The following is a 12,356-nucleotide window of genomic DNA, read 5'->3' on the forward strand; positions in this document are numbered from 1 at the left end:
TTCCTCAGTGAGTTGAGTGGCCATCTGCCCCATCTGATCAGTCAAACTCTGAAAGGAAGCTCTGGTCTCCTGTTGAAACTCCATGTTCACTTGCTGGAACTGAATGTTCAGAATAGTTATCTGCTCCAATAACTCCTTCAATGTAGGCTGAGAAGTAGTGGAAGGATGAGGAGTTGCTTGTGCAGGCTCATGAAACTGCAACTGTTGTGGTTCCTGGACAAGGGGAGGCATACAAGCATTCTGGAATGGTGGTTCTTGATATTGATGTTGTGAAGGGCGAAATCTTTCCAAAAAGAGTTGCTTAAGATCTTTCCAATTGGTGATGGATCCACAAGGAAGACAAAACCGCCAATACCTTGCCGCTCCAGCTAACGAGTATTCAAATGCCCTTAAGAACATGTCCTTATCCAAGACATTTGGAGGTTTCATTGAAGAGTAGATGGTGTAGAACTCCTCCAAATGTCTATATGGGCATTCACCTGCAAAACCATGAAACCTAGACAGCAAATCTATCAGTCCAGTATTGAAAACACAACGAATATCCTCCTTATCAATTGGAAGTGGCTCCCTAGGAGCACTCTCATGAGATGGAGGAGGAACCGTTCTGTTCTCAACATAGAAATCAGCAGAGTATATATGAGAAGCAATATCAGAGTAACAAGCAGGAGGAGAATTAAAGTCATGGACATAGGCAGAAGAAACAATATCCACATAACGAAAATAGGTAGACATGTAAAAGAAGGGGGAAAGAAGAATGCACTGAAAATATGCAACTAAGCCTATCTAAATGCAACACACAATGAAGAACACACAAAACAGAACATCACACTCACAAAACAAGACAAGACACAACACACACTAACACAACAAAAGACCTAAAACCGAATCGTTGGTCCCCGGCAACGGCGCCAAAATTTGATGGGTGTCGTGGCCCATACAAATTTGATTGCAATTTAGAAATGGAGTATAGCTAGGGAATGACCCCTAGGTCGTCTCTCAAGGACCAAATGTGGTTCGAGAATCAGGTCAAACACGAAGTAGGGGGGGTTTATGAAAAGTTTTGTTTATGAATGCAACTGACGAAATTAAAAATAAAAAATTAAACACATTCGAACATCATAGAAAGCATTAAAGAGAGTGAAAATGCTAAACCCAACACTGTAACAAACAAATATCTAAATATAATTAAATCCATTAAAATGAAAAACTACATTAAAAAGATGACAAACAATTCAACACATAAAGTGAAATATTCTAAAGCAAGAGAAATAAAAAAAAAAAAAATTCTACCATTCACGTGCCTCAAGATCAATTCTAATTGAAATAAGATGTTCTCCATGTAATGATTTGCAGCAAAAGGAATTGCACCGTGTGCTTCTAAGAAAAAGGAATTTGCTTCCCAGACGTGACAGTTCTCAAAGGAATTGGAAATTACAATTGCTTCTAAAGTCCAACTATCTAACCGTGACACATTTGTCTTCTTCAACTGAAAACTGAAAATTACATCTCTCAAAATTATCACCTCCGTACAACACACACCTCCTTCCATCTAATTACTTCTTCATTCCCAAATAAATAAAAGCAATAAATTTCTGCACAAAACCGGCTGCCACCTACTCTTTAATTAAAATCAAAACATCTCATTTGAATGAAATAGAAAATTGGAACCGTGACCTTCTTCCATCAGCACTCAATCATCGTATCTCCTTCAACTACTCCCATTCAATCACTTCTCATTCTCAAGGAAATAAAGGAAAAAGAAAAAAAAAACAATTTAGCTAGCTACCAGGACGTCCCATCCTTAGTTCCACCTAATCTATTCTTTAATTTAATGAAAGCAAAGAAACTGTTGCATCAAGTTCCAATTCATTAAAAGAAAAGCAAGGAAAGTAAAATGCATAATAAGAATCATCTACAGCATCCAAACTAAATCATCGTACTACTCCATTCAAATCAAGAAAATGAAATATTAAAATAAAGATGGTTTGTCAAAGAAAGGAGATTAACGTGTATTTCTTTGATGGGTGTTGCAGCAGGACTCCCTTTCATCCAACAAGGGTCGTGACACCAAACCACCAAATCCAAGGTAAATGCTGAATGTATTTAAATTGAAAAGCTTTGGAATATTTAAATGCACAAGTGGCTGTAACATCACTTCATTCAATCGCCATGTCTTCATTCATTCATCCACAATCTAACAATAAAAACATTGTTCCGAAGCTCTCCTTCCAAAATGTTGCAGCCCCCTCTTTTCCAATTGNCGAGAGAAGCGTTCCAGCTCCCTCCAAAAATGTCGTGAGTAAAAATGCCTCCAACAAAAGTGACGACTGCTAGGTCACAATCCCCTAAGACATGTGTTCTAAAATGAGGTGGGGTCCACCCTAAAACCCTAGGGTTTGGTGCCAAGTGTCCCTCAAAGTTTGGGCCTATCATGAAATTTTTCAACATTGGCCCACAATGTAAAAGTTTGTCTAAAAATCCTAAACTACTAAATTACAAGATAACTAAAATTTAAAATGTCTAAAAAGAGAGTCTTGAATTAATTTGTCTCCACCAAATGTCCCAATTTGTGTTTCCAAAATTTTCCCTGAAAATAATAATGCAAATAATTAGCTCAGAAAATTCAAATTAATTAAAATTAGAATTTCCAGTCAAATTAAGCATAATTAGGAAAAACGGGAAAATACTAGACAATTAAGCACAATTCCCTGATTAATTCTAGCACAATAAACTAAGAGAAATCAATAAAATATCGACTCATCAGGAAGACATGGAAGAAAAGAAGAAAGAACAATGGAGGGCAACATCCCCTACTCTTACAATGGAACACAAATTTTTAAGGGGAGGTTTTCTATCTTTTCACTTACCATTTGTTATTGAATGATCTAATTCTATCTTTTCTTTTCAAAACATTGCCATTCAACCTTTTCAAAAGTTGCAATCTTTAAAACATGGCAATCAAAGACTTGAGTTAGAGATATTTTCCAAGTTATCACTAACTCAAGACAAAAATAAATTTTCAAATAAAGNAAGGTTTCCTTATAATAAATTAGAAAATTTCAAATTTAGGAAACCTTTTTCTAAACATATTTCTCTATATATCTTATTGGGTCAAATAAAGCTAATTCAAGATATGTTTGATGTTTATTGCAGATTAATTTTTGATCCAGGAGGAACTTGTATAAAGTCTACAATAATAAGTCCTCTAGCAAACCATCAAGATTTGAGGACAAATCCTTNNNAAGGGGNNGNGGATGATACGNGGGGCCCAAGCCCAATTTCTTTAGTTTAGTATTTCTTTGATGTATTTTGTATTGTGTTAGGCATGTAGGACCTCTAGTCCTATAAATAGTCATGCCTACCTTATTGTACTTCACTTTTAAGCTGAATGAGAATTAGATTTCTGAAATCCAGAACTAATTCTCTCTTGAAAGTCATTGGCTAGAGAGTCCAAAGACCTCTAGCCTCCTTTCAAAGCACACAACCTCATTTTTTTCAATTTTGCAAGAGCTTCTCACTCTTCAAACGTCACGTGAGTCACCATTACTCCACGCTGCACCATTCATCAGACGCCACGCTTCTTGCGTCAGCGTCACCACCACGTCCACTTAAACTCTCGCAGACTCAAACTTCGCCATTTCATTTCTCGCCTTACTCCATCTGCTAGGGTTTTCATCCCAAATTTATTCTCCTCAAAGATCCACAATGCCTCCTACACGGTAAGCTTCATTTCTCCTCCGTTTCACCATTTCCAACCATTTCTACCGATTGATTCCTTGTTTAAACACCTTTCCACCGTTTGTTTTCCAAAATCCACCGATTAAACACCTTGCCTCACCATTTCCCATCCTTTTCACCGATTGAGTCCGAGATTTCCTTCATTCCACCGATTCAATCGGTGAGATCTCTCTTTGTACCGGTTAAAACTCCCAACCTTAGCCTTTCTCACCGGTCAGACCACAAACCTAGGGTTATCTTCCGTTGTCTGTCTTCCGCTGCATCTTTTGGTTCGATTCATAGCTCGATCTATACCGGATCTACGGTTCCTCGCCAAAGTCGACCTTATCAGTTTGCCTACAATAGAGTAGTTCATGGAACTACTAAAATGTCTCCTTTTGAGGTTGGATATGGCTTTAATCCTTTAACTCCTATGGATTTAATACCCCTTCCAAATTCTATTGATTTTGTTCATCAAGATGGGGTATCTAAATCTAAGTTTATCAAAGAAATGCATGAAAGGGTTAAAGTTCAAATTCAACAACAAAATGAGAAATATGCCAAGAAACATAATAAAGGCAAAAAAGAGTTGATCTTCAATGAAGGGGATCTAGTTTGGGTTCATCTTAGAAAGGAAAGATTTCCTNAACTAAGAAAATCCAAACTCAATCCTAGAGGAGATGGTCCTTTTAAAGTTTTAAAGAGGATTAATCCTAATGCTTATCAACTTGATCTTCCTCCTGAATATGGTGTTCATGCTACTTTCAATGTATCTGATCTTAAACCTTTTGCAGGTTATGATAGTGAAGATGAAGACCCTTTGGATTTGACGGCAAATCCTTCTCAAGAGGGAAGGGATGATACAAGAAGGCCTAGCACCATAGGAAGGTCAAATACTCTTTGCTATTTTTGGATGGAAGATTGGAGACCAAGGAGATGCTACAAATGTGCCAAAACATGGAGAAGGGTAAAGTGGACTTTTGGCTACATAAAGAGGGGTGTGCATAGCATAGGAGGGGCGACATTAGTGATTGTATTTGCTACATATGCGCATAGTTTTTCACATGTGTTTCATAAGGCTTTCTAGAAGCCATACACACTTTGCACATGTGTAATGAGCTGACCTAAGATTCGTAAATTGTGGATCTAGGCATTTCCCATGCATGGCCTTGAGATTGATCTATGAAATCTCATTGGCAAAGGTTGTAACTCACTTTTGGAAATCAAGTAAAGAAATTCTGCTCAAATGAAAGCGCAATTCCTTCTTCCGAGAGTCATCCTTGCTTGTATCTCCATTGCAACTTTCTTCCACCTTGTGGAAGCCTTCTGAAGTTGTGAACCATCCACCCAAGCTAGCCTCCATCTCACCTCTCCACAAACACCAACAATCCGCTGCCATACACCATAGAATCCTCCCAAATCCGAGAGCAATTCCAACTTTGCAACAGCTTGGACATCGTCACTGTTCCATTGGTTTGCTGCTGGTTCTTGGCTCAAAATCACTTCCAATCTCACGGTGCATCTTCCTTACATCTCCCTTGATGTATCAACATTGTTTTCCCCAACAACAATAGGGTTTAGTTCACCATAGTCATGGTGAAACTAGATGAAAAATGGAAGAAGAATGGAAAAGCAAACCCTAGAAAAGATGAAAAGGAGCCTAAGCATCCAAGAGATCCTCCCTAGAGAGCACAATTAGGTCTGGTCGTTCTCTCCTGTCAAAAGAATGATTCTGAAATCGCAATAGGGGTATATATTTGTGAGGAGCGCGTCAAAAAATGGGCCCAAGTCCAGCGAGCCACCGTTGAGCGGTTTAAGTGTGCCGCCCGGCAGTTCGCCACCAATGCCTCAGAACCGCTCGGCGGTAATCGCTGCCGCCCGGCGGTTTCCGGAAAGCCTCCAAACCGCCCAGCGCCCAAGCCAGTGTCTACTCCTCGTCCTGGACCGCCCGACGGTTTAAGTGTGCCGCCGAGCGGTGCGTCGACTCTTTAAAACTTCATTTTTCTTCTCTTTTCTTGAGTCAACGACCTGTATCTTCACTCCATTCTTTACTTTTCTCAAATTAGCTACAAAACAATGCCAAATAAGCATAAAATCACTAAAAACAACTTTTGACTCTCTCGAGAATCATTTATTGAGTTTTGCTTGATTCTAAGCTCATTCTGAGTAGTAAAGGGTGTAATTTGGTCCCAATTGACATATGAAAATAACTGTTTTTCAACCTTCATCACCCAGCCACTTTCCAAATATGCATGCAAGCCATATTTTCCGATCTTGTGGAGAAGTGTATAGAGGTCTTCATGGATGACTTCTCTGTCTTTGGAAGCTCATTTGATAGATGCTTGACTAATCTTGAAGTTGTGTTGAAAAGATGTGTCCAAACCAACCTCATCCTAAATTGGGAGAAATGCCACTTCATGGTGACCGAGGGTATTGTGTTGGGCCATAAAATATCATCCAAGGGGATTGAGGTGGATAAAGCTAAAGTGGAAGTGATTGAGAAGCTTCCTCCACCAACCAATGTGAAGGGCATTAGAAGCTTTCTTGGCCACGCGGGTTTCTATAGAATTTTCATCAAGGACTTTTTCAAGATTGCAAAGTCCTTGAGCAATCTCCTTGTGAAGGACACACCCTTTGAGATGGATGAGGAATGCCTAAAGGCATTTGAAGTTTTGAAGCACAAGTTGATTTCGGCCCCGGTGATTATAGCTCCTAATTGAGATCAAGACTTTGAGTTGATGTGTGATGCCAACGACTATGCTATAGGAGCTGTGCTTGGTCAAAGAAGAGAGAAGATTTTTCATACCATCTAATATGCTAGCAAAGTCTTGAATGGAGCCCAACTCAATTATGCCACTACGAAGAAGGAGTTTTTGGCCATAGTCTATGCTTTGGAGAAATTTAGACCTTATCTCATTGGGTCTAAGGTGATAATTTACACCGACCTTGCTGCCATCAAATACTTGCTCACTAAACCCGACTCCAAACCAAGACTAATCAGATGGGTTTTGTTGCTCCAAGAGTTTGATGTTAAGATTCATGACAAGAAGGGTAGTAAGAATGTGATTGTAGATCATCTGTTTAGGCTCATCAATGAAGAAGTTACATGCAAGGAAGAAGAGATATGTGAGTCATTCTCATATGAGACACTCCTGCATATTCAGCAGAGGCCATGGTTTGCTGACATGGCTAACTTCAAGGCTGCAGGAGTCATACCAGAAGACCTAACATGGCATCAGAAAAAGAAATTCCTACATGATGCCAAGCAGTTTATCTGGGATGACCCATTCTTGTTCAAGATTGGAGCTGACAACCTATTGAGGAGGTGTGTCACTAGTGAGGAGGCAGTAGGTATTCTATGGCATTGCCATAACTCTCCTTATGGAGGTCATTTCAATGGGGAGAGAATGGCTGCAAAAGTTCTCCAATCTGGGTTTTATTGGCCTACCTTGTTCAAGGATGCCCACCATCATGCTAGAAGTTGTGACAAATGTCAAAGAACGGGGAGCATCTCAAGGAGGCATGAAATGCCCTTGCAAATGATCCAAGAGGTGGAAGTCTTTGATTGTTGGGGCATTGACTTTGTTGCCCCCCTTCCTCCTTCTTTCAACAATGAGTACATCCTTGTGGCTGTTGATTATGTGAGCAAATGGGTGGAGGCAGCTGCTTGCCCTAAAAATGATGCATCCACAGTCATCAAGTTCTTGACGAAGCATGTTTTTACTCAGTTTAGAGTCCCAAGGGTCCTCATTAGTGATGAAGGATCCCACTTTTGCAATGATCAATTGGCTAAGGTGCTTAAGCACTATGAAGTTAAGCATAAGGTGGCTTCCCCATACCATCCAAAAACAAATGGCCAAGCGGAGGTATCAAACCGGGAGATAAAGAAGATCTTGGAGAAAACAGTTGCTTCTTCTAGGAAGGATTGGTCTCAAAGGCTTGATGATGCCTTATGGGCATATAGAACTGCCATGAAGACTCTAGTGGGGCTAACTCCTTTCCAACTTGTGTATGGGAAGGCTTGTCACTTGCCGGTTGAGTTAGAGCATCGTGCTTATTAGGCTATCAAATTCTTGAACTTTGACCCATCCATGTCTGCTGAGAAGAGAAAGAGGCAACTCCATGAACTTGAAGAGATGCGGCTTCATGCTTATGATTCCTCCAAGAGTTACAAGGAGAAGGTCAAGTTCTACCATGACAAGAAGCTGGTGAAGAAAGTCTTCCATCCTGGTCAACCAGTTTTGCTATTCAACTCCCGCTTCAAACTCTTTGCGGACAAATTGAAATCCAAGTGGTCGGGACCGTTCTCTATCAACGATGTCAAACAACATGGAGCAGTTGAACTGATAAATCCTTCCTCTGATGATCCACAAAGAAGCTGGGTAGTCAATGGGCAACGACTCAAGCATTACATTGGTGGTGAGGTTGAACGCCTCAACACAAGTATTGAGTTGGTTGACCCCTGAGCATTATGGTGTCAAGCTAATGACGTTAAACGAGCGCTTGCTGGGAGGCAACCCAATTTTTCTATCCCTTCTCTTTTCATATTTTGTTAGTTTGGTGTGTTGTGCTTATTTGAAGTTGATTTGAAGTGTTTTATGTGCTAAGTAGTTGTTAGGAATGTGTGACTTTCATTCTAAGTTTTTATGATGTGATTAGTACATAGGTGGAATGAGAGTGTTGTGATGGTTTGTTATGAATAGGTTCAATTTTTGTTGCTTAAGTGTATTCTGGTGCGTTGGTGCTTGTTTAGACTTAGTTTGTTGAGTTAGGCATGTTTATATTGCTTTTGTGTCAAAAGTCTAGTCTTGAGTTGGACATTTGAAAAAGCTTGGAAGTGGACACTTGATTTGGAGTTCTAGCACTCAATTTCATTCCCTAAGGATTTGAACAAGTTTGTATAGTGAAAACACACTAATTTGGGCTGAATTGAGTGTTTAGAAGTATCAAAATCGAAAAGTCAAAGTTGAGTTGGACCAAAATTGGATTCTGTAGAATTCTGCAGAAATTATGTAGAATTGGCGCCCAGCGTGACAAAAGGGCGCTCAGCGCCAGTTTCCGCTGCCTCCAGACCTAAGTTGCTAAGAATATGCGCCCAGCGTCAAAAATATGGCGCCCAGCGTGATTTCTCACTATTGCTAGAATGGGTTGCTGCACAGGTCACGCCCAATGCAACTAAATGAGCGCACAACGCCATTTCTGTAGAAAAATTGAATTTTGAATTGGGTTTTCTGCACAGTGTTGGCCCACTTACATTTTCCTTCCCAAAACCCTAGCATCTCACTTAGACGCCTTACATCTCTCTCTCGCAACTTCTCTGTCATTCACGACCACCACACTCTCCCTTCTTACCACCAAGTTCTCTCATCTCTTCCACCACAACCACCGTAACCCCCATTCCCTATTCCTCTGCCCAATCGATGACCACCACCACACCGTGACCTCCATTACCGTCCATCAACGTTGCCACCCAAGTCGCAACTTCTAAACCCATTTCTTCCTTTCCAATCCTTTTCCCCCTCTTAAAACCCCCAACTATAACCCCTCCCCACGGCCTTTCTCCATCCCTCTCCACCGTCACCAAACCAACACCGTTCCTAACAACTTCGTCACTTTACCCAACCCCAATTCCACTTCCTCTCACGGCCCCAAACCCTAACACTCACGGGATCCCATTTACTGTGGCCAATTGCCTTACTCACGGTCCTCTCACATCTATAAGCGAGTAACTTCCTTTTTCCTCTCCAACTCAAGAATGGCTTCTTCCTCTAATCCTAAGAGAATCAAGACCATTGGTCACAAGCTGGACAAAGGAAAAAAGAAGCAGAAGTTCTTTAGCTGCAACTTCTTCTCTCAAAAGCGTTTGGAACACTTTGCGGTGGTGCAAAATCGTCGGTTACTCATGGAGAGGAGAGTTGAGCAGGTATACCCTGAGGCGCAGGCATTTGGTGAAGAGATTGAGAGGAGGCAATGGTCGCAGATTCTCACATATCCGGTCCCTGCTACCATCACCATTGTCCATGAGTTCTATGTAAATGATCGTCATTTCTCTGATGCCGATGAACCTGTTTTGAGCTATGTCCGGGGCAAACGGATTCCATTTGACTCAGCCACCATCAACTTCTTCCTCGGCATAGATTGACCCGAAGGCATTGCTTCTTGCGAGTATGAGGTTGCTAGGGCGAATGATTTTCAGGACATTGATTTTAATGATGTGGAGCGTGTTCTGTGCGCTCCAGGGGGTCATTTTCAGCGCAACTCCAGAAGCGTGCCCCTTCATGTTAAGCGCTCCATCCTCACTCCACTATGCCAGTACTGGGTGGCATTTTTGCATGCCAATATCTCCCCATGTTCCCGTGTTTCTGATCTGGTCACCAGTCGTGTTGTTCTTCTTTACTACATCTTGCAGGGCCGACAGATTAATCTTGGCCAATTCATAGCTTAGGAGATATATTGATAAGCCTCTCCATTGTTGTGTTTGACGCTAGAACTCGGAAGGGAAGTAAATCCAGCAACTGGCAGCGGAAATTGATGGAATTCAGTGAGTGGTTGTTGCGGCAGAGAAGGAGATGGTGTGGTCCTTAGCTCATGCAACCTCCATTGTTGGAAGAAAGCTAAGAGGTGGGAGAGAGTTGATGGAGAAGATGACTTTGGTAAGCATTTGCTCGGTAGAGATAAATTTCAAATTGCAGAAATTTCTCATATATTCCAAAGTGTTGTACAATTAATGCTTTCATGATTTATGGATGCATTCATGAAGCTAAAGCATGGAAATGGTGATCCGTAAATGGTGGATCAGCTGCCACGTATTCACCCACGTGGAAAAGGTGTAGGCCTTCTAGAAAGGCTTATTCAAAGCACGTGACAGTAAAGCTGAAATGCTAATTGTGAAGGAGAAGTTCTCTAATGCAGCCCCCTTATCTTGGTAAGAGCACCCCTCCTTATGTAGCAATGACCATTTTATCCTTCCCCATGTCTTGGCCAATTTGTAGCATCTCCTTGATCTCCTATTATCCATCCAAAGATAGCAAAGAGTACTTGGCCTTTTGGAGAGTAATCTTGTTGTAGCTTTTTGGCCATTCTTCTTATGATAGGACCTATGTGTGTCATTGTGCTAGACCCTTGTGTATCATCCCCTCCCTCTTGAGAAGGATTTGTCCTCAAATCCAAAGGATCTTCATCTTCACTATCATAACCTGCAAAAGGTTTAAGGTCAGATACATTGAAAGTAGCATGGACACCATATTCTGGAGGAAGATCAATTTGATAAGCATTATTATTAATCCTCCTTAATACTCTAAAAGGATCATCCCCTCTAGGATTGAGTTTGGATTTTCTTAGTTGAGGAAATCTTTCCTTTCTAAGATGAATCCAAACTAGATCACCTTCATTGAAGATCAATTCTTTTTTGCCTTTATTATGTGTCTTGGCATATTTCTCATTTTGTTGTTGAATTTGAACTCTAACCCTTTGATGTAATTCTTTGANAAACTTAGATTTAGATACCCCTTCTTGATGAACAAAATCAATAGAATTAGGAAGAGGTATTAAATCCATGGGAATTAAAGGGTTAAATCCATAAACAACTTCAAAAGGAGACATTTTAGTAGTTCCATGAACTACTCTATTGTAGGCAAACTTTACATGAGGAAGGTACTCATCCCAAGATTTGTGATTNCCCTTTAGAACTACCCTTAGTAATGTGGAAAGAGATCTATTGACTACTTCAGTTTGACCATCTGTTTGAGGATGGCAAGTAGTAGAAAAAGATAACTTAGTCCCTAATCTAGACCATAAGGTCCTCCAAAAGTGACTAAGAAATTTTGTATCTCTATCCGAAATGATTACCTTGGGTAGGCCATGAAGTTTAACCACATCTCAAAAGAATAACTTTGCAATGGTGCTTGCATCATCTACTTTGTGGCAAGGTATACAATGAGCCATTTTACTAAATCTATCCACCACCACAAAAATAGAATCAAAACCCCTAGAAGTTTTGGGAAGTCCCAACATAAAATACATACTTATTTCTTCCCAAGGGGTGGATGCAACATGCAAAGGAGTGTAAAGTCCATGAGGCATTGACTTAGATTTTGCTTCCAAACAAGTTATACACTTAAAGCAATGCCTTTGAACATCCCTTCTCATGTGAGGCCAAAATAATTTTTCTTTTAACATGCCAAAAGTCTTTTCTACCCCAAAATGTCCCATTAAACCACCCTCATGTGTCTCTTTGACAAGGAGTTTTCTATGTGATCCTTGAGGGATGCAAATTTTCCCTTCTTTAAAAAGATACCCCTCTCTGACATAAAATCCTCCTTGGGACTTGTTGAGACATTCCTCATACATATGAGAAAATTCAGGATCTTGTGAGTACAACTCAATGATGTTATCAAACCCAAGAATTTGAGCTCCCAATGTAGCTAAGAGATTAATTTTTCTTGATAAAGCATCAGCTACCACATTGGATTTCCCTTTCTTGTATTTGATAACATAAGAGAATTGTTCAATGAATTCTAACCACTTAACATGCCTCTTTTGCAACTTCTGTTGACTCTTCAAATATTTAAGTGATTCATGATCACTATGAATGATGAACTCCTTGGCAACAAGGTAATGTTCCCAAGTTTGAAGAGCCC

At 40.4% G+C, this 12,356-nt stretch overlaps 1 protein-coding gene across 1 annotated transcript; it reads left to right on the forward strand.

The window, feature by feature from the left end:
- Positions 1 to 7,808: 7,808 nt before the first annotated feature.
- LOC106753236 lies at positions 7,809 to 8,183 on the forward strand. The gene has a single exon (XM_014635028.1). It carries the CDS (start codon positions 7,809 to 7,811, stop codon positions 8,181 to 8,183), a length of 375 nt encoding a protein of 124 aa, XP_014490514.1.
- Positions 8,184 to 12,356: the final 4,173 nt, after the last annotated feature.

The sequence above is a fragment of the Vigna radiata genome, unplaced genomic scaffold (assembly GCF_000741045.1).
Source record: "Vigna radiata var. radiata cultivar VC1973A unplaced genomic scaffold, Vradiata_ver6 scaffold_340, whole genome shotgun sequence".
Taxonomy (NCBI): Eukaryota; Viridiplantae; Streptophyta; class Magnoliopsida; order Fabales; family Fabaceae; genus Vigna; species Vigna radiata.

Excerpts from the sequence above, each read along its gene's own strand:
- LOC106753236 (XM_014635028.1), top strand. The coding sequence starts at position 7,809 with ATGTCTGCTGAGAAGAGAAAGAGGCAACTCCATGAACTTGAAGAGATG.